The sequence below is a fragment of the Alexandromys fortis genome, unplaced genomic scaffold, assembly GCF_014885135.2.
Source record: "Alexandromys fortis isolate MF-2015 unplaced genomic scaffold, M_Fortis_MF-2015_v1.1 scaffold_80, whole genome shotgun sequence".
NCBI classification, from domain to species: Eukaryota; Metazoa; Chordata; class Mammalia; order Rodentia; family Cricetidae; genus Alexandromys; species Alexandromys fortis.
This window is the reverse complement of record NW_026068174.1, coordinates 2581153-2603873: the sequence shown is the minus strand read 5'-3', so window position 1 is coordinate 2603873 and position 22721 is coordinate 2581153. Positions and strand designations below refer to the sequence as shown.

General features: G+C 36.3%; 1 protein-coding gene across 10 annotated transcripts; it reads left to right on the top strand.

Annotated features, from left to right (window-relative positions):
• Znf207 (zinc finger protein 207) lies at positions 1–19980 on the top strand. 10 transcript variants are annotated; one of them, XR_007589560.1, is made up of 14 exons: positions 1–184; positions 3216–3354; positions 4554–4721; positions 4831–4906; positions 5386–5433; positions 6635–6705; positions 7312–7469; positions 8574–8666; positions 9618–9860; positions 10451–10610; positions 10732–10915; positions 13989–14043; positions 17658–17723; positions 18756–19980. XR_007589560.1 is itself a non-coding variant. In XM_050128652.1 (12 exons), the coding sequence occupies exons 1-11, from the start codon at positions 47–49 to the stop codon at positions 10890–10892; spliced, it is 1455 nt and encodes a 484-aa protein (XP_049984609.1). In that variant the 5' UTR covers positions 1–46; the 3' UTR covers positions 10893–10915; positions 11132–11481. The 10 variants fall into 10 exon arrangements, 5 of the variants coding, with proteins under 5 accessions (XP_049984609.1, XP_049984610.1, XP_049984607.1 ...); XR_007589561.1 differs by having other exon boundaries at positions 17658–17736; XR_007589558.1 differs by having other exon boundaries at positions 17661–19980.
• The last annotated feature ends 2741 nt before the right edge of the window (positions 19981–22721 follow it).

Below are 22721 nucleotides of genomic sequence, written 5' to 3'. Positions count from 1 at the left end.
TTTTGTTGGCATCAGGGTCGTTTTTTGTTCCGTGTTTTGTACCTTAATGTTGACTAGGTATTGTAACAGAGATTTTGATGATGAGAAGATCCTTATACAGCACCAAAAAGCAAAGCATTTTAAATGTCATATATGCCACAAGAAATTGTACACAGGACCTGGATTAGCTATTCATTGCATGCAGGTAAGAATTTCTTCTGGATTTAGTTTTTGTTATCTTGTGATTTGTAACCACATGAGGAAGATTCTTGAATTTTTCTATGGAAACTGTATCTTTATCATTTATCACACTAAATAAGTTTCAGTCAAATCTGTTTAAAAAATTTTGTTTTCTGTTTCTTTTGAACGGTGGTAATAAGAGATTCCATGTGTTAAGTGCAAAGCTCTGTCATTTTAACTACCTACCTGTTATTTTGCCATTAATATAATTGGATTTTTTTCCCCCCAGATAGGATTTGTTTATCTGTGGGACAGCCCTGGCTGTTGGCTGTCCTGGAACTCAGGCTGCAAACCAGGCTGGCCTTGGACTAGGAAAGATCCACTTACCTTGCCTCTGCCTGGGTTTAAAGGTGTACGCCACCACTGCCCAGCTGATAATTAATTGGACTTTACTATTTACTATTTCTTTGCGATGTTAATTTCTTGGGCTATCTAAAATGAACCATTATATTCTACTTGGAAGCTTGGTTTTGTATAATGTCCAGATTTCATGAGTGAGTTTTTTGTTGTTTTATTAAGGTTATGTTTTATTAAGTCTGGACTTGTGCTCTTAGTGTGAGTACTTGAAAAAGTAGAGCTGTATTTTCAGGCAGCTGTGAGCTACTATTAAGATATCAAAAATTGAAATTGAGTCCTCTAGAGGGTCAGTAAGCACTAGGTTCTGAGTTCTCAAACTCCTCTTGAGTTATTTCACAATGGAATAATGAAATCTTAGGAATTTGTAAGTTTATATAAAGACTGGAGTTGTAGTTTAATGGTAGATCTTTTGCCTAGTATACTTGAGACCCTGGATGCTACAAAAAGGTCATTTTTTTTTTTTTAAAGCAGTTTGGTGGTGGTGCACACTGTTTATCCAGCATTTGGGAGATAGTTCAAGGCCAGCCTGGTATACAAGAGCTAGCTCCAGGACAGGCACCAAAAACTACAGAGAAATCCTGTCTTGAAAATCAAAGTTTCAGAGAAAACTGTCTTGAAAAGCCAAACAAAACAGAAAAACCAAAAAAAAAGATTCTTTTTTTTCTTTTTTTTTTTTTTTTTGGTTTTTCGAGACAGGGTTTCTCTGTGGCTTTGGAGCCTGTCCTGGCACTAGCTCTGTAGACCAGGCTGGTCTCTCTGCCTGCCTCTGCCTCACGAGTGCTGGGATTAAAGGTGTGCGCCACCACTGCCCGGCTCTTTGTGCATTATTGCAGTAATCATTTAGATAATCATTTTTATGCTTAATTTATTTAAAGACAATTTTTGATATTGTGTGTGTGTGTGAGAGAGAGAGATGTACTGTCAGTACAGTTGGCCTTGGAACAGAAGAGGGTGTCATCCCCCTATTACAGATAGTGGTGAGCCTTTAGAAGTAGGTACTGCAAACCAGTGTCTGGTCCTATACAAGAACAGTATATGTCCTTAACCATTGGACCAGTTCAAGCCTCATTCATTAATTTTCTGTGTTTGTTCACTTGGAATGACTAGGAGTCTGGTCCTTTGCTTCTTTGAGACAGTGTTTTTCTGTAACATCACTGGCTGTTCTGGAACTCACAGATCTGCCTCTGTCTCCTGAGTGCTGGGTTTAAAGGTTTGCACCACTACCACCTGGCTTAGGCGTTTGACTCTTAAATCATGTAGGTTCCAGGGATTGAACTCAGATAGATTGTCAAACACCTTTATCTGTGGAGCCATGTCCTTTGCCCATATTTGTTCTTAAAATATTTGAGAATGCTTTGCTTGCTGTTACAGTCTTGTAATTAATAGTACTTTTAGAATCTTAAGGAAATGGCTCTTGAATTTCAGAGCTGGGCTATAGTGAAACTTCGTTTAAAAAGCCAAAAACAAAGACCATCATTTTAGAGCCTCCCTATCCTTTTTAGAATTGTAATAGCTTCTAGTGTCATATAGATGTTTAATGATGATTAAGTTAAAGAATAGTTATAGCCGTATTTTCTCTGCTCTGTTGCTACATGTAGCATGGGTGACTATTGTTGGGGAGAGGTAGGGAGACCATTTCCATTAGCCACAGAACATTACTGTGGAACATCATTGTAATAGACACAGCACCCATAGAGGTTAGGTTTACATTGTGGAAGAACATAACAAAGTAGTTTGTCTCGCGATAAATTACTGAGAAAATGAAAACAAGGAAAGAAGTCTTGGAAGAGGTCTGAGAAGTAAATAATATCCAAGAAATAGCAAATGAAAGACCTATGTTGGAGAATTTTTCTATATTGAATGAAAGGGCAGTAGTATGTTAATTCTGAGTGAAAGTGATTTAAATACTGAAAGCACCCTTTTAAGGTTTGTGTGTACCTGTAGCACTATAATGGCCTTCTAACCCCAAGCCTTTCACATCCTAGGTTTCCATTTCACATGTTCTACCACTACTGAGCACCAGATTTGGCCATTCTGCCTGGAGAGTTGGAAATAGGCTGGAGTACAGGGAGAACAGTTGTTAGACTTAGAGGGTTAAAGGAAAGAGGCAGGTCTGCAGAACAGACGCTGCTGGTGGTTTGATGTGAAGTCAAAGAAAAAGTGAAATAATTCTCTGTGAGAAAAATTGCTTCAGGGAGTCTGGTATGGATTAGTGGGTAATGGTGCTTGCATTCTGAACTGAAACCTGAATGTGTTTCCCTGATACTCACATGGTAGGAAAGAATCAATTCAAAAAAGTTACACTCTGACATGCACATGTATGACATGTTGTTGCATAACCCCCAAGATAGAAAGATAATAAAAAGGAAGATAATAGTTTTTTTTAAAGCTCTAGAAGTTACTTGCTATAGGTGTTGTAAATTCAGCCTTAGAAGTCAAGTGACAGGTTTTTTAACACCATTGAAAGCCATAGGTGGTAAAAGGACTTAAATATAGAAAGTCTTAAGTTAGATCTATTAGTTTTTACTAAGTGGTCTTTTGAGTAATTTCTAGTTGAAAAAAAAAAAGACTTTCATGAATTACTTTTAGAAAAAGTTTTTGCTTTATCTAATAGTTTAGTTTTGTTTTTGTTGTTTCAGGTGCATAAAGAAACCATAGATGCTGTACCAAATGCAATACCCGGGAGAACAGATATAGAGTTGGAAATATATGGCATGGAAGGTATTCCAGAGAAAGATATGGATGAAAGACGGCGACTTCTTGAACAGAAAACACAGGGTAAAGTTTGCAGTTTGTTAAAATATCTTCATATTGAGAGTTGGCTATTTTCAACCATAAGTTTATATTTTATTTAAACTTACAGTTAAGTATTTTTATTTACATTTCATTATTGTGTGTGTTGGGGTGTATGTGTTATGGCACATGTGTGGAAGATAAGAGGGCAGTTTTGTTCTGAGCCATGAACACACTAGCTACTATTTCACTGAGTAGATATAACAGCTGTGCCCCACTGCACTCAGCTCCTAATTCTAATATTTCCTATGTATTTGGGTGATTTACCTGCACATATATCTGTGTTCCATTGTGTTTGGTGCTGACAAAGGCCAGAAGAGGGTGTCTGATTCCCAGAAATTTGAGTTAACATGTGACTGAGCTGCCTTGCTTGTATGCTGGGAATTGAACCTGAACCCTCCAATTCTAATCTTCAGTGATGTTTTCTTGTGTTCTATGTTTATTAGTGTCATTTGTCTTGGAATTTCAAGCTGTGTATTGTGCACATGATAGGAAATGTTACCAATCTGATTTTGAAATTTTTAACTTTTCTTGAAGATTTATTATGGTTACAGTGTTTTGCCTGCATGTATGCCTGCATGCGAGAAGATGACTCCAGATCTCCTTATAGATGGTTGTGAGCCATCGTATGGTTGCTGGAATTGAACTCAGGACCTTTGGCAGAGCAGTCAGGGCTTTTGGACTCTTGAGTTATTTCTCCAGCCCAGATGCTCGCTCTTGTGATACCATCTGAAGATATCCAGTCTTCTCCCACCCCCATTTTTGAAGATTTTAAGTTACTGTATGTGCATGAATGAATGTTTTCTTTTAAATATTTATTATATATACACTTTCCAGGATACAGTTCCAGATCTCATTACAGATGGTTGTCAGCCACCATGTGGTTGCTGGGAATTGAACTCAGGACCTCTGGAAGAGCAGCTAGTGCTCTTAACCTCTGAGCCATCTCTCCAGCCCCCATGAATGAATGTTTTGTCTGCATGTATGTCTGTATCATTTGGGTACCCAGTGCCTAAGAGGGCCAGAAAGAGGGTATTGCATCCTCTGAAACTGGAGTTGGTTCCAAGATCCTCTGTCAGAGTGCTGGGATTAAAGTCATAATATTATTTTAAAAATTTTCTGAGTTGTTGAGGTTATTTTTTTCTCTTTTATCAGTGGAATGAATTAAAACCTTTTCTTAACAGAGAGTCAAAAAAAAAAGCAACAAGATGATTCTGATGAATATGATGATGATGAATCTGCAGCCTCAACTTCCTTTCAGCCGCAGCCTGTTCAACCTCAGCAAGGTTATATCCCACCGATGGCCCAGCCAGGACTTCCACCAGTTCCAGGGGCACCAGGAATGCCTCCAGGTAATAGATTCCTTGAAAATTCATAATGAGGACCCAATTTGTATGATGCAAATGTTACTTCCTCTTGTTTAATATCCAATACTAATTTTGTTGCTGAAACACTTTGTAGGCATACCTCCATTGATGCCAGGTGTTCCTCCCCTGATGCCTGGCATGCCTCCAGTTATGCCAGGCATGCCACCTGGGTAAGCAGACTTCCTGTTGGTTTGTGGGCTTCTTCCATTTTTGACTTAAATATTATAAATTAAATGTTACTTTTCAGTTTTTAGGTTTTTTTGTTTTAGTTTTTTATTTATAAGAAATGGGTTCTAAATTTTAAACTTTCTAATAAGGGGTCAGTAAGTATGAGACAAATATGTTTGTTTCTGAAATTAGATTTTTGGGTTTGAGCATGAATACAGGAAACCATCTGCTTCAGTTGCGTTTTCTGTAGTTAAAGTTGTTATAGATTTGAGTGTCTTAGTTTTGGAACTATCAAGGATGCTCTGTAGTGGTGAGAAGGAAACTGTAAATGATTTACAAAAGCATCAGAAACTAAAATGAGTTGAAGTTTGTGTTGCCCATCACTTTTACTTAAAGTTGGATGTGAGAGGTGTACAATACACTTTCCCGGTGTGTTCTGAAAATCACAGTTAGATTTTGATTTTGTCATACATTTTCACAGATTGCATCATCAGAGAAAATACACCCAGTCATTTTGCGGTGAAAACATGTAAGCATCTCATTCATAATGTAATTCAGGAGGTATAATATAATCATAATGTCATTTGTGTGTGTGTTTAATGATATCTATTCAGTTGACTTAAGAAATTTTCTAATCTTCCTCACTAAAACTGTTTTAAGTTTGTCAGCTAATTGACACATCTTTTTAAAGTAGAAATTCGAAACATTTCAGAACAAATAGACACAATAAAATAATTCTTGTCCCAGACGTGCATTAATCTCAAAACTTGGGGAGGCAGAGGCAGGCATATCCCAAATTTGAGTATGAGACCATCCTGGGCCACATAGTGGCTGGCCTTGGCTACATAAATTCTGTCTCAAAAAAGGAAAAACATTCCTTTCCAAATGTGCAGATGCTTTCTCTAGGTATTACTAGATAGTCAGGCCTAATATAGAAGGTAATACTTAGAAATCTATAGTTTGCCATTGTGCTTTATTATAGAAGGTATTCGGATTTTCAGCTAATTAGAATTTATATATAGAAGTTAAATTTCTGATTAAAAAGCATAGCTTGGTGTAACATGCACAAGGTACTGGGTTTTATCCCCAACACCAAAAAACCAAAACAGACCACAAATCAAGTACATATACTTGTTTTGAAGTAAATGGACACTGGTTGATCTTGAAAGGTGAGCTTTGTCTTGTTTTTTTTTTTTTTTTTTTTTAAAGGGGGAAACTATAAATATGGGTGATATTTTTCAGTCATGGTTTTTAGTGTTAGGAAGGAAATTTTTATATAATCTGAGTTTCTATAGGTTAATGTTGGTGATGATTTTTCCTTGTCCCTCCAAGACACAAGTTTTTACTCCACAGTGAACAACTCAATAGAAATGTCTATGTTCTGTGTGCATATTTTTCAAGAGGAACAAAAGCTTAACACATTTGTTAGATGGGTCCTCCTGTATATATTCTCAAGAATATTTTTGGATCTCAGAGACGTTTGGCTAGTGTTTTTTTTTTGTTTTGTTTTTAATCCTCTTTTATTGGTAAACTGAAGAGTTTGTTGGTTTTTAGAATGTTTATTACGACAGAATTAGTGTATATGGTAGAGGCTTGAGGCTTGATTGACTTCAGTACTTGAGATAACTCAAGTTTTATTTAGTGTTTTGTAATTGCCAAATTTTTGTGGTTTATTCTGTTAATGGTTTTTTGTTTCTATTTTTTTTTCTTAAATTTTTTTCTTTTAATAGAATGATGCCAATGGGTGGAATGATGCCACCTGGACCTGGAATTCCACCTCTGATGCCTGGTATGCCACCAGGTATGAAATGTTAAAACAATTTCCTTTGTAATATGTCTGGTAGCATTATTTGTATAGGTTTCTAATTATCTTACATGTTGAAAGAAGTCTAATTGGCATGGTTGTGATTACATACAGCCTGAACCCTGTCACTTTAATCCTAACAGACATTGGCAGATTTCTTGAGTTGCAGACTAGCATATACATAGTTACACCAGGTCATCTGGGGTGGTGGTTGTAGTGCTCACTTTTAATCCTAACACTCAGGGTGCATAGGCCAGTATGGTCTACATACTGAGATCTAGGACAACTTGGACAATATAGAGAAACTGGCTTAAAAAATCCAAATCAATCAATCAATAAGTAAATGGATAAATAGGTAAATAAAAAGGTTGACTAAAACGGTGATTCCAGCCTGGTCTGCAGACTTAGTTCTTGGACAACTTGGACAATAATAGAGAAACTGTCTTGAAAAACCAAATAAATAAAAGGGTTGGCTGAAACAGTGATACCAGTAAAGGTTATGGTTGATCTAAAGAGACAAGAGGTATGATTGGTGCGAAGAGTATGTTTGTCTTTGGGTCATTTCATTGACTGAAATTACTTACAAACTTTTTTATGCTGCAGGTATGCCCCCTCCTGTTCCACGTCCTGGAATTCCTCCAATGACTCAAGCACAGGCTGTTTCAGCACCAGGTATTCTTAATAGACCACCTGCACCAACAGCAGCAGTACCTGCTCCACAGCCTCCAGTAACTAAACCTCTTTTCCCCAGTGCAGGACAGGTAAGGCGAAATTCTTAAAAAGGAGCGCATTTATGTTTAAAGATAAAGTGAACTTGTTTACTGGGATGTGTAAAGTTGTCACAGATAGATTTCTTAAATATACCACACACTAAAATGGCTATCATCACGTTGATTTCCTCTGTTCACAGCAGAAAGGAATATGATGTTAGTTTTTCACATTTGCATATTCTTTATTCTTAGCTATAGCTAGAAAGTAAAGTTGCATTTCTGAGGACTTAAATGATGTTTCCAGGTCCTCCTTTGCCTTGTTGAAGGGAGTGAAACTTGGTCAGAGCCAGTGATGAAATATCTTAAAAGATATGAGCAGGCCTGGCAGTGGTAGAGCACATCTTTAATCCTAGTACACTTGGAGGTGTAGACAGGCAACAGAGGCAAGGAGATCTTTGAGTGCAATGCCAGCCTTGTTTACACAGAAAGTTCCAGGACAGTCAGGGCTATACAGAAAATTTTAATTTGATTGGGTGTTTCTGCTCATTTAAAAAGAACCATGGTAAATCGTAGTGCTGCTCTTGTGTTGGAAGCACATCTTTTAATGGCTTTTAATTTAGTCATATTTCTTAGTCTTGCTTCCATCAAAACTTCCAGAATACGAGTAGGCTAGATGCATAATGGTCGGATTTTTTGTGCTTTTCATTTAGAATTAAATAGAAGGATCAAGTTGGTTTTTTTTTTTTTAAAGATTATTACTAAGATGTTTCCTCAATTTCCCACTGTTTCTGGGTGCTAAATTTTAAGTTCTTTTAAAGCATATTAATTTACATTTTGTGGCATATATTTTATTTATGGGAATGTTTTATCTGAATCTGTAGACTCATTGTAAAGAGCTGCATAGAGAACTGGGTGCTTCATTATTTACAGTTTAGGAAAGATTATTTTTAATTGTATTGGTATAGAGATAATTTCTGAGGCATGTACTTTTACTGTTTATTGAAAATGCATTAACTCTGCCTCTTTGTATGACATTTGATTGCATTACAATCTTTATTTACAAAAAATGCAATCTATACTAAAAAGTTGCCACATGGCATATTTTGACCCATTTGTTCGGAGACGGTTCATTGTTTCCTTTCTTTTATGCTACAGATGGGGACACCTGTAACAAGCTCAAGTACAGCTTCATCCAATTCAGAAAGTCTGTCTGCATCTTCTAAAGCTCTGTTTCCTAGCACAGCACAAGTACGCAGGAAGTTGCAGTTTAAAAATTTTAAAAATGCTTTACAACTTAACCCTTTGGACCCTTTATAAAAGCTAAATCTTACAAATATACTTAGTTTTTAGAAGTAAAACAAATACTAAAATTCAGATGGTGTTTGAAAATTTGAATTCATACTTAAGACTTTCACAAAATACTCTAAACTTCTGTGGTTCTAAAGGGTTAAAAGCATGTGAGCCGCAAATGAACTTTAGTGGCCAATGGTTAGCCTGATGCATGGTTAAGCTTTTTTTAATTTATGCTGTTTAATGCATCACATCTTTAAGGAAATTAGCATCTGTATTTGGTTCTAAAGTTACCTAGACATTTAAAACATTTGTATTATGAAAGTAATGTGTATTCACGTTAACTTTAGAGCCTGAGCCATTAACCCTTTTTGTCTATACTGTAATTAATCTAGCAATTACTAATTTGGAGGGTAATGTGTTGCTATCTATAGGATACTTGTATAGGTGATAGCATTGGGTCACCATTCATTATTGGGGTTTTTTTTATGCTTACTCTAGCGGGTTATCTAGACCCATATAGTCTGTAGTTTCTATTTTTTGAGCTGCTTAAAAGATGAATTGCTTTAAACAAAGAATTTAGGAGAGTAAAATCAGTTGCATTAAATACTATTTCATTATTCTATAGCAAACTAGAATTAATGCAAAGCATTGTATATTAAGTTTATGGAGAGAAGTTATAAGACAGATCTGAGAAGAATAGTAATGTCAACCCAGTATCTTTTGATATTCTGGTTTGAACCTTTGTGGAACATATGTTTACTTGTTTTTGGTTTCATATGAAGTTTGCTCTATTTGATATTGCTGTCTTTTTTTTTTTAAGTAAATTTTCTTTTTTTTTTTTAAGTAAAATTTTTGTTTTCAACTTTGGATATTGACATGTATTGATAAAGGTTCATTATTTTACAGGCTCAGGCAGCTGTACAAGGACCTGTTGGTACAGATTTTAAGCCCTTAAACAGTACTCCAGCTACAACTACAGAACCCCCGAAGCCTACATTCCCAGCGTATACACAGTCAACAGCTTCAACCACTAGTACAACAAACAGTACTGCAGCAAAACCAGCAGCTTCAATTACAAGTAAGCCTGCTACACTTACAACCACCAGTGCAACCAGTAAGTTGATCCATCCAGATGAGGATATATCACTGGTAAGTTGTTTATAGGTTTTTTAAATAGTATTGCTTAATCATGTATCATTATAGCAACTTGTGTATTGCAGATTTTAATTTGTATTTATATGGACTTAACCAAATGGTTTTCATTTATTTGTGTCTTAAGAAACCATAAAATAGAGTCAGGTGGTTGTGGTACTATGATTCAAAACAAAAAACAAAAACTGAAGAATAATTCATATTTGATCTCAGATGCTCCTGCCCTTCTATTTCTAAAAGAAAAGACAGTAAGCTCAGTACTTTAAAAATGTTTAGACATAAATTTGCTTGCATTGATTGACAAAAGTTTCCTTTCAGTCCATGGACTCACTGAAGCCTATACAAGTTAATTTCATTTGACAGAAAGCTAATTATGAAATTAGCTAGCCATGTACTAACCTAAATATAGCTTAAAAAAAGACTTAAGGCCTTTAGATTAAGTAGTAGCACTGATTTGTGGGAGCAAAAGTAATTATTGGGGAGTACTTGTACATTTAAAATGATCGGGATTTTGTATAATTGTCTTTCTACTTGAGGAACCTTCCTGCATTCTTACATCATACATTATACATTATTTTTATTCACAGGAAGAAAGAAGGGCACAGTTACCTAAATATCAGCGTAATCTTCCTCGACCAGGACAGACTCCAATTGGTAATCCACCAGTTGGACCAATTGGGGGTATGATGCCACCGCAGCCAGGCATCCCACAGCAGCAAGGAATGCGCCCTCCAATGCCACCTCATGGTACTTTTTTACATTTCATGAATTTTAAGTATATATGAAAAGGTTAACTATCTGTAAAGTGTACTGGTTTAAAAGTATTGTACACACAAACCAACTTTATATTTTTGGGTTTTTTTTGTAGGTCAGTATGGTGGTCATCATCAAGGCATGCCAGGTTACCTCCCTGGCGCTATGCCACCTTATGGACAGGGACCACCAATGGTGCCCCCTTACCAAGGTGGGCCTCCTCGACCTCCAATGGGAATGAGACCTCCTGTTATGTCGCAAGGTGGCCGTTACTGATCTTACTTCACCAAGTCTAATAGGTTTGGAGATTAAACCTTTTCTCAACTTGTGCTGTTTATATAAACAAGCTTCCGTCTATAAGGCTTCATTGTGACTTTAACAAACATTATCTTCCCACATACCAGGAACTATTGGACATTTATTTGACATGGGAGAAATTATTTGGAATAATAAACAGGAAGTTTTCCTGAAGTTGCAATTTATACTGTATGGCTTCTTTTTCATGTTTCATCTAGGTTTTTAGAAGTGAAGTATAGTAAATTTGGTTCGTTAAATTGTGAAGGCGCTGGAATTACATGAACATACCATCTTAAATAAAGGCAAGTTCTGTAAGCTTACATTGCTATTTGTAAAGTTATGCCTTCACAGCATTTCTGATGCTGTTGGACTTCATGTCCCCAACCTAGCTTGGTGAGGGCTGTAACTGTTTCCAAGTACTTGTACATTGGAAGTCTGAATGTGTAACAATATTTAATGTATTTAGAGAGTTCCTCGTGTTGCAGGGTTTAAGAAATCTGGCCCATTGAGGTCATGTGACTTTTCTGTACTTCAAAACTTCATTGTAATAAAATGAGATAAAAATTTATGCCTTTTTATTCATAACCCAACTGTGGACCACTGACTGAAAGGTTTGTACAGATGCATGCCACAGTAGATGTCCACATAATAAAATTCAGTTACCAATACAGATTTGATAAATGATTGGGTTCTTTAAGTACAGGTTTTTTCTTAGCTGCATGTTTTAATAGTGTATAGAATTGTTTCTGTTGACAAACTCTTAAGACACATGGATCATTACATAATGGGTATGGAGTCTTTGTTCCCTTGTTTCACATCCTTTGGTATCAGATGCCACAGAAATTTAAAATGTAAAATTCAAAACTTCTTGATAAGGAAGTTTAGAGCCTAGTGCCAGACCCATTTATTTTCTTTAATTAATTTTACTTCATGGACCTCAGAAGCTTTCCAGGTGGAAACTTCTAGAAGCTTAGCTGTATGTGTACGCGTCTTTGTTAATGGTTTGATATGTGTTAATTTAAATGTGCCCCTGTTAAAGGTGTTAGGATGATTTAAGAGATGATTAGCAAATTTGTTTCATGCTTCTTAGAGGTTGTGTTACCTGGGATTGGATACGTGCCCTCTGTTAAAACCAGGCGGTTAATCCTGACCCTTGGAAATGTGGAATGTTTGTGTTCCTATAGGTAATTTTACTTTGGGGGTGACTGCTGTTGCGGATTTTGTGTTGTCTCATACTAGTAGCTCTTAATAATTCTTTTGGCTTTTTCCTTTTCCATATTTTTTTGATCTTTACAGAGTAATTATCCAAAAAAAACGAATACAAGTTGATTTGGTTTATGCTGAAAATGCTTAAGTTTTTTTAATATTTATTATTTATACAGTATTCTGTCTGCTTGTATGCCTGCAGGCCAGAAGAGGGCACCAGACCTCATTACAGATGGTTGTGAGCCACCATGTGGTTGCTGGGAATTGAACTCAGGACCTTTGGAAGAGCAGGCAATGCTCTTAAACGCTGAGCCATCTCTCCAGCCCCCAATGCTTAAGTTTTTATTAATTTCTATGAAGTATTAGATAAATGTGACAACACCAAAAATGGTGTTTATTTCGTAGGAATATATTGAAAATATTTGACTCATTACAGAAGGAAGTTAACAGGTAAAAGCCTATGGAATACATTATGACAAGTAATTGAAAGTTAAATGCCATTTTCAAGGTCGTATTTCTGCACTGATTTATTTTATGCCTCTGATGTAGTTACTGTTATGGTGCAAAAGTTAAAGTTTGTAATGGAAACGCCCATATATTACTAGAGATGCGTTATTCCGCCAGCAGCCAAGTTACATATCCTTTTGCCTAAATATCTATTGTCTAAAGCTTTAGAACCCCTTGTATATTTCTTAGATCTGGCAGCACATATTTTATACTGGTAAAGAAAGCCCTGTACTGAAAATACTGAGGTTTTAGCAGGGCAGTAGTGACACTAACCTTTAATACCAGCACTTAGGAGACAGAGGCAGGTAGATCTCTGTGAGATCGAGGCCAGCCTCATCTACAGAGCAAGTTTCAGGACAGGCTCCAAAGCTACAGAGAAACCCTGTCTTAAAAAACAAAAAGAAATACTAAGGTTTTTCAAAAAAGACAAGGTTAAGTTTAGATTAAATAAGAAATGTTTTCTTCAAAAACATCTCAGAAGAATTTCATGTATTTGATTATCAGAAAACTGAAGAAAAAACTTAAAGGATGCAAGGTTTTACTCTTGCATTTTGTTTGAATACAGCAGGGTTTATTACGGAGTCTACAAATAAATAAGTAAGGAAATCCTAATAAAAATTCAAGTGTTATGTGTAATACATAACATTTAGTTAAATATAATCTCTCCTGTGTTTTGTAACTGTATGGCGCAGGAGTGGTTCAGGATGTTGTTGAAATTTAATTTTTGCATGCATCAAGAATAATTAAGCTTCTAGAAAATACATTTTGCCTAATTGCTTCTGGGGTCCATAGTAGTGTTAAATCACAAGCGTGACTAATTTGAAACTATTTACACTTTTTAAGTAAACAATGTCATTAAAAGTGAATTTTAGCCCTTTATCACAGAAGGGCTGCTTTTAGTTATTTCGTATGTTCCTGTGAACACTGGTTAGCTGTAAAATCAATGCACCTGTCAGCTTTGGTTCTACCTTCCATTCACAGGATCATTTTAAAAAAGAAAACTGTCTGGCACTAGTTTCTATTCTGTTTTGCCACTGATAGTGGAAAGACTAACAGCTGAGGGCTCACTTTTCAGTACTGCTGGAGTTACCACTTATTTGACTCTTTACTATTGTAGCGATCTCACACGATTTGTTAGGGGGAAGAGTACCTATTTTACTGATCAGGTTACATATTAAACTCAGTTTAATGAATTACTTATGGAAATCTCCAAGAAACTAGTTTGGACTCAGGATGCAATTGTAGACACAGATGCTATTTTTTCTGTTGCTTGCTTGATCATTGGGACTTAAATTTTGATGCATGTCTTTTTAATTAATTGGGTGATGTTTTTCTAAAATTAAAATTTTCTTCTTCCTATAGCCCTGCCATAGGACAGGCTGAGGCTGAGTCTCAGTGTTGCCCTGTTCAGTCTGAGGCAAGTGGGATTTATTTTATTACTTACAGGGGCTTTCACAGCTTTATGGCTGTTGGATATTTATGTCCCCAAACTTGCAGCAAGTTTGGTGAAGGCCCCTAAATTTAATTAAATTTAGGATTTTTATATTCCTTTGGCAGAGAAGGCTCTATATTAATATTCACGTTTGACTGTGGTGTTACTAAGCATAAATAAGTATTGTTACATAATATCTAAAGCTTTATTCCCCTTCATAAATTGATTTGGAGGCATGATATGTTTAATTCAAATTTTTACTTTGACCAATAGGAAAATGCTGGTGGTTTTCTGTTCAAACTTAAATTTAACCTCGATAAGCTTAATTATTTGAAATGCCACAGGTTATTGATGTTTGTTTTAAATCCCAAGCTTATATTGATCATCAGGGTGGTAAGGTCATGTGGAAATGCTTATGATCTTTTCTCAAATCTCACCACACTAGAGCAAATGTTAATGTAGAGCCCTGAAATGAGTGGGGAGGTGATTGGTCTGTTTGTGTGGTATGTATGGGTGTAGACTACAGGTGTGGTATAATAAAAGGGTTTGGGGATTTCATGTCTTAGTGGATAGATAACTAATTTTCCAGTAGCCAAATTGAAATTGGATCGTGTGATGAGTATTAAATGGGTTTGGAATTTTTTTTTTTTTTTGGGAGTTGTCAGCTTTTACTGAACAGTGCTTTATGTAATATGCACACACCAGTAGTATATCCACATTTGTTTTCAATTAGATTTTGCTTTGATTATTGTGTTCAAACCTTGTATGTTGAGAAATGTGGGGAGGTGGTAGAATGTAACTTCTAACCTGTTTGTTCCCTGCATTAGAGTAGAAACAGTTTTTATCTTTTTTGTTGTTGTTGCTTTGTGGTTATATTGTTTTTGGTACGGGGAGAACGGGTTTCTCTGTTCAGCCCTGGCTGTCTGGAATTCTGTTTACCAGGCTGGCCGCAAACTCAATGATCTGTAAGCCCCGCATACTGGGACTAAAGACTTGCATCACCACATATGATAAGTTACTTGCTTGAATAATAAGGCTGGTGGAAAGATTTAATAGATACCTAATCTAAGATGAAGTTTGTTTGGCATAGTGGTTCACAGTTGTATTCCTAAAAGTTAGAAATTTGAGGTAGGAAGATTGGTTGTGTGAGGTCAGCTTGGGCTACAGAGTATTGACCCTGTCCTGATTGGGTTGTTATGTCCTCTGGTGTCTCCTTGTAGTTTCATGACCCAGAGCACCCAAGTTGAGAAATTATGTAGAATTTTGGGTCTCTCTGAGGCCGGTAACTTGAATAATACTGACTTCACTTTAGTAAAGTACAATTTGAGTAATCTACTGAATGTGGGATGTGTAGGACATTTGTATTGGTTAGAATTTACCAAGTATGTGCCCTTTGTTTGTTTTGTTTTTGTTTAGGCAACATTCTACCAAGTGAGTCACGTTTATCTGCCCTTCCCTCACCCCCTCCCTTTTTTTCTAAGGCAGTTTCTCTATAAAAACAGTCCTGGCTCTCAAAGGAGGTCACTGTAGACCAGGCTGGCTGGCTGGCCTTGAACTCACAGAAATCCACCTGTCTCTCCCTCCTGCTTGCTGGGATTAAAGGCTTGCACCACCACTGTCCAACCCTCTTGGATATTCTCCATAGACCACTATTATTCCGATAAATTCATAGGAGATAGAGAAAGGTCGGTTTTAAATTGCCAGTAACCTGAAGTCCAACTATTACATGTGTTTCCCTTATGTTGAACTCTAGGGGTGTTCCCAGGTGCTGGGGCTAAAGGCATGCACCACCACTGTGCACCGACTCTGAAATTTTTATTTTAAGGGCACATGTGGTAAACATGTATACTGTCCAGCATTCTGGAGGAAGAGATGAGACCAGGGTATTCCTGCAAATTGAAGGCCAGTCAGGGTTAGAGTAAGAAAGACCATGTCACACAAATTCTTGCACTATTTTTTTTTCTCCTAAATGCTGTGCATTCTCACTTTTTAATATTTGCAATTTAAAAGAATTTTTATTTAGTTTTTCATTTTTTTATTTTCAAGACAAGATTTCTCTTTTTCTCTTTGTTTTTGAGTCTGGGTCTCACTAGGTAGTTTTGGATGGCCTGGAACTCATTTTGTAGATCAGGGTGGCTTGCCTCTGCCTCCCAAGCACTGGGATTAAAGGTGTGTACCACTACTGCTCTGCTGAAAAGATAGTTAACTCCAGTCTGAACAACAGTTTAAAATTGAATTAGTTTAATTTGAATTAATTTTCTTGTAAGTCTGCTCATTTTTCATTTCCAAGGGAAAGTCTTTTTAGTAAGTAGACTACTGAAGTAGAGATACACAGCCTATGACTTAGTGTTCATTAAAGGCAATTTCAACTACTTCTATTAAGTAAAATATATTGAATACCATATAACTAAATGGACTCAGTGGGTACTAACTTTGATTAGTATCTTGAACCTGAATATGACTTATGTTTTTGTGTGTGTTGTCATTGTGAAAGAGACTGCAGAGAGGATAAATGTGTATATATTATATTGCCTTAAAGGATTACTTGGACACCAGTCATTATTTCAATGTTGCTATGATTTTTTTAAAGTTATAGGGTAGTGGCCCTTTTACATTGTTACAGTATCTGGAAACCGTGTGTGTGTGTGTGTGTGTGTGTGTGTGTGTGTGTGTGTGTGTGTGTGTTTTCTTTTGGGCTTAGGTGTTTTTTTTTTTGAATCTTACGTCTTCACCATTTGAGGGATTTAGTGATGAAATTTGTTGATTACCCTACTTGAATAAAAATGAAGATTGAGAAGCTGGAGGTAGCCCAGTGGCAGAGTGCATGTTAAGCATGCATGAAGCCCTGAATTCAATCCCCATCACCGAAAAGAAAAAGAAGAATGAAGACCTATTTCCCCAATATAATATAAACTGATGCTGACTATGTGGGACACAAATTATTGTATGGTGGGTGTAGATTTAAGAACCTTAAATGTTAGGAAAATAACTATTGTTGCTTCTTTTTGTTCCTTTGAGGTTTTACACTTTTATTTTGGTGAAGATTGATATTTTATTAAGACAATCAGTCTGCTAATCCTATGTGAAAATATCATTTCTACTATCTTTTCTAGGGTTGTTGAATTGCCTAAGCGGCTAAGAAAGTTATTAGAGTTCTTACAATTCAAATCAGAAATAGGGTATCTGTTTAGAGTTAATTTCCCCTTACTTGCTAGCTGTTTAATATCTGTGGAGAAGTAGCAAAATTTATAGCCCATTTTTTAAAATGAAAATGAGATAAAAAATTTCATGAGAATTTAATTAAAAATTAAAATTGCCTGTAAAGGTTATCACATTTAAATACTCATACTCCCTTTTAGGACAACCAAAATTTCCAGCACACTTTACACATTGAATGCATTATTGATTGAACATTAAAGCGTCTAAGAGGTACTTGAGTGTCCTTGCGAATTATCACTCAATTGCAGTAGCCAATGTAAAGCAAATTTTGTTAGATTTAGGCAAACTACTATCAGGCTCTGAGGAAATTAAATGCACATTGACTTTATAGTATGGGTTGAACTCCTCAGTTTAATACAATTTGTGTTTTTGTTAACTAGCAGCAGAATTTCAGCATTTGCTACTTACTGGTAGAGAAGAAAAATCCCACAGCCCTGCCAGTACAGGTTAGTTTATTCTGTAAGTACCTGATGTTCCTTTTTTTTTAACCCCCACCCCAACATACCCATTTTCCGCACATAAAGAAGAAAGCTGCTGTGCAGTTATTTAAATGTGAGTATAAATAATAGATCCACTGGACATTCAAACACTTGGACCAGAGTGAGTAGCTCTAGGGTTACTGACCTTAGGTGTAATAAAGGCGCAATGCTGCTCTTCAGTTTTCTGGTTGGTCCTGAACCTATATACATGCCTTTTAGATAAAAGAAGAGGGGAAATACTTAGTCCATCTAGTCCATGGCTCCAGGTCCAATGTCCTTAATTAAAGTCACCCTTTACATTCTACAGTGAAGTAGCTTAATAAAAGACAGATTTCCTCAATTCTAGCAGTGAAAAAAAATGGTATACAATTATGGGAAGTTTTACTTATTTACTTGGTATTTACTCCTACAAAGTACACTGCTTCAAATGTAATACTTGTAAATAATTTATCTCTGTACGCTATAAATTTACATTAACGTGCCACTGGGTTCATCACTGACATGAATACTCAGAAATCTGCATAGCTTTGCACACTTTTAATCCAGAACACTGCAGGCAGAGGTAGAAATGGTTTCATTTTAGGGCCAGGCTGGGCTGTGTGATGATTCCCTGGCTTAAAATAAGAGTCGGATTCTTACGTAATATTTGGAGTTTAATGAGGGAGTCATATATTTGACATTTGAACAGTGAAAGTAGAAAAAGTAAGTTGAATGGTGATTAGCTATCCTATTATTATTTTATTTGGGGACAGTACAATTTGTTTAAAATTTTAAATATAAACATCTAGCAGCCAGTAATAAAAATATTGTAAATTTTTTTCCGCTTTGTCTTTTGATTGTAAAATTGCCTGAGGGCTTAAGTTTGATTGCCTTTCACAGTTTAATCTAAGAATGGCGTAGATACAATGGAAATGGTTTTCCGTATCTGTTTAGAGCTGCCTTTCTGGTGAGTACTGCTTTATAATTTTCATATCATGGTTTGATTTTTTTTTTTTTTAGCCTAGCTGTAACGTGGCATTGATCAAAGAGGTGAGAAGCCAGAATTTTCACAGCTTGGGTTGTAATTAGATCTTTAGGCTGTTACTTCTTGATAAGGGTTTTCACTCACTCTCTCTCTCTCACACACACATATACACGTTTTTCCTGAAGGACCATATGCATGAAAAAGTTGAAAACATACTCTTTTGGTGAGAAGAAATGATTGTATTATTTAAAATTAGTAATTGAAATATAGGGACAGGAGAGATGCCTCAACAATTAAGACCATGTCATAACCTCAGGTGTGGTGTATGCCTTTAATCCTAGCACTCAAGAGGGTCAGGCAAGTGGATTTCTGGGAGTTCCAGGAAGCATGGTCTACATAGTGAGTTCAAGGATAGCACGGGCTATATAGAAAAATCTTGTCTCAAAAAGAAAAAAGAAAACCACAACATGCTGCGAGTGGACCTATGTTTGGTTCCCATTATCCATGTCAGGTGACTAAAACCACGTAGGTCCATGAGGATCTTGGACATAATGTACTCGTGTGCAGATACACATATGAATAAGAAATACAGCTTTAAATAAAGATTCCCCCACCCTCTTTTAAGTTGACATAAAAACTTGTTCAGTGATCCTTTTTTCTCACTGAATAGGTGAATGAAATAATGAAGGCATATTCTGTTCCATGCATGGAAAACTTGTGTAAAAAATATTGTTAGCATCTTTGTGAAAATTAGCCCACAATACGTTTATTCCTGTCTAGTTCAGTCATTAGCCTGTGACATAAGGATTTCTTTCCCTCATTTTTAGCCACATTCTGGATAATACTAGTATTCGTATCTACATTCCATTTCTGCTATGACCTTTGTGAATCAATAAAGTCAATTCTGTTGCTTTTAGTATAAACAATACTAGTTTTCTAAAATCTGGAATTCATGTTTTGAGTGTGTATGGTAATTCTAGATAAGATCTCAACAAATCTTGAGTCTGAATTTGTGTCTTTAAGATTTAAAGTGAAATAAATTTCTAAGGAACTCTGTCCTTTCCTAGCATGGATAAGCAGGCTGACAGTTGGTAAGTATGTAATTTCAAATGCATGTAGTGGTAAGGGTGAATTGCCAAAATATTCAAAGACAATTAGAAGTGAAGGGAAATTCCTGAATCCTTCTAGGAACTTGATATGTATATCTAACATTTTTTCCAAAAATGTGTACTCAAAATGATTAAACTAAAATGTACCTTACTCATTTGTCTGATTTGTTTTTTATTTTTTTGTTTGGTGGGTTTTGTTTGTTTTTGGTATGGTAATTTAAGTGATGCTAATTTTCTGTTCAAAACTTTCCTTAAGGTATCAATACATGACTTGAAGTTACCTTATTGAAAACTTACTTAAATGTATTCTAGCAACCCAATATTGACTTGGAGTTTTTTTAAAGCCTTCTTTTTTTTTTTTTTCCTCATTTCTATTAAAATATGGTGGCAAAGGGAGAGAACCACTGTATAATTTCTGGTACATTGTTAAAGTTTTTTATTATTTGGTGAATGCACATGCAGTTTTCCTTTGAAGCAGAAAGAGGGTTGCCTGATCTTAGAGCTGGAGCTACAGGCACTTGGAACCCACCTGATGTGTGTTCTGGGAACTGAACTGCTGAGCAATCTCCATCCCTTAGTCTGTTTCTTTATACCTTATGGGGTAGTGTTGGAATTTCGTGGGAGGAGGGGAGATTCCTGTTTTTTGTTTTTTTTTTTTAACTTTATGTATACAATATTTTGTCTGCGTGTATGCCTGCAGGCCATAAGAGGGCACCAGACCTCATTACAGATGGTTGTGAGCCACCATGTGGTTGCTGGGAATTGAACTCAGGACCTTTGGGAGTGCAGGCAATGCTCTTAAACCGCTGAACCATCTCTCTAGCCCTGAGTTTCCTGTTTTTTATGTGGATATGTAGACCCCCCCTGTTTTACAATAACAATGAGCTTTCCTGGGGTCAGAGGACAACTTCGTGTTCCTATGTGGATTCTGACCACCCCTCTGGGGATATGTTAGTAACAGAAGGTTAACAGGTTAAAGTGAAAAGTGTATAATACAATGGAGGTGATAATTTTTTCTTGAAGTAAGTCATTTCTTTACATCATTTGCTGAAAAGAAATGGGTCTGCCTGTCTCAAGTGTCAGTTTTGGGGGATATGATTGTGTGGAGGATCTTAAGGAAAGTACCAAGAGGAAGAATACATTTGCTAGTCGGTGTATGAGTAAATGGTGCATGAACAGAAATTTTGACCTATGTCATTTTTTATATAAATTCACTAAAGGTAATTATATGCTAGGCTTTAATTCACTAACACTGGAAGTTTATGATAAAATAAAAATTTTCCACACAAATAATAGTGTATGTGATACTTTCTCTCCTGGCTGAGGAGCATTAGTTTTTCTTCCCCAGCCCTAGTATGTATGTATGTATCTACACACACGAGACTGTTGGATTTACACTTAAAACTTTGTAGTTGAGCACCAGGTCATGGGCGTGCATACTTTTATCCCAAGCCCTGGGGAAGCAGAGACAGGCAATCTCTGAGTTTGAGGCCAACCATCCTGGTCTACAGCACACTTCTATTACAGTCTATAAAGTTACAGAGAAATCCTGTCTTGGAAAAAAAACACAACAGCAAAACCATTGCAGTTTAATTTTGCTTGAATGTTGTTCTCCACCAAATGAGCTACCACATCTGTCCTAGAAATTGAACACCAGCTTTGTCCTTTTTGAGAGCAAGTTTGTTAATCATCTTTCCAGCTCTGAGATCAATTTTAAATGGCCCATAGTATTCTAAACTTAGAATTATTCTTGTTCAGAACATGTGTTATTAGCACATATGCCACTTTGAAAATTTAGGTCCTGTATCATATTTTTTTCTTTAAGACTTTTAAGAAATATTCTCTAAACATGTGGCTTGCTCAGTGTTTAATTGCAAGTTTTCAGTCTCGGACTTTGAAAACAGGATTAAATGTGAAGCAGACTGAGAGGGACTCCATTTTTACACTTCTGCTATACTTAGCCTTTGGATTTAGACGTGAAAATAAAGTATCTCTGACTTTCAAAAATAAAAAGAATTATACTTGTCCAGCGCCTCTTCCCGTAGAATACAAACCTTTGCTACCAGGTCTTATTTATTTCTGATACCTATATGACATACAAAGTCACTTAACTGAGCATGTAGTTCAATGGGCCATTTTCTTTTAACTGATGCCCAGACAAGAGTGCCTTGAAACAATACCAAAGACCTTTTGTGCAGTAGAACGGGAGGGGCATGCAAGATGTAGTTTTGGTGGCGATTACAAAGTAAGATAAGCTTGTGGGATAGGATTAATATGTATTAACATGAAACTGAAAAAAAATACTCTTAGAGATCATAAGGTCAAACAGATGCAGGCCTTTAATCCCAGCACTTGGGAGGCAGAGGTAGGTAGGCGGATCTCTGAGTTCAATGCCAGCCTGCTCTACAGAGCTAGTTCCAGGACAGGTTGCAACACCACAGAGAAACCCTGTCTCAAAAAACCAAAAAAAGATTCTTGGGCCACTAAAACTTACAAGTAGATCATATTGAATTTTTTTTTTATTTTTGATTTTGGTTGTCCTGTCAGCCAGCCTGCCTCAATCTCAAAGACATCCCGTCTGTGACTTCTGAGTACTAGGGTTAAAGGCATGGGCTGCCACAGCCCTCCGCACTTTGTTAAAACAGGAAAGCTTCATTCCTGGCCACAAAACCTAAGAATGACTCTTAACTGTTGAGGTTTTTTTGTATACTTACATAATACTATTAATTTCTATCTTGGGTAAAGATTTTCTTATTCCATTTCATCATACTTTACCTCTTGGTTATTATATGATTTTTTACATTGTTTTTATCATGTTTTTTTTTTTAAATTTATTTATTATGTATACAACTTTCTGCCTCCACACGCCAGAGGAGGGCGCCAGATCTCTTT

What these genes read in the sequence shown, in the direction of transcription:
- Znf207 (XM_050128652.1), top strand. Translation starts at nt 47, where the DNA reads ATGTTGACTAGGTATTGTAACAGAGATTTTGATGATGAGAAGATCCTT. An exon ending in GGCACCAGGAATGCCTCCAG is followed by an intron (nt 4,722 to 4,830) that starts GTAATAGATTCC and finishes AACACTTTGTAG; the next exon opens with GCATACCTCCATTGATGCCA. An exon ending in TGTTTCCTAGCACAGCACAA is followed by an intron (nt 8,667 to 9,617) that starts GTACGCAGGAAG and finishes ATTATTTTACAG; the next exon opens with GCTCAGGCAGCTGTACAAGG.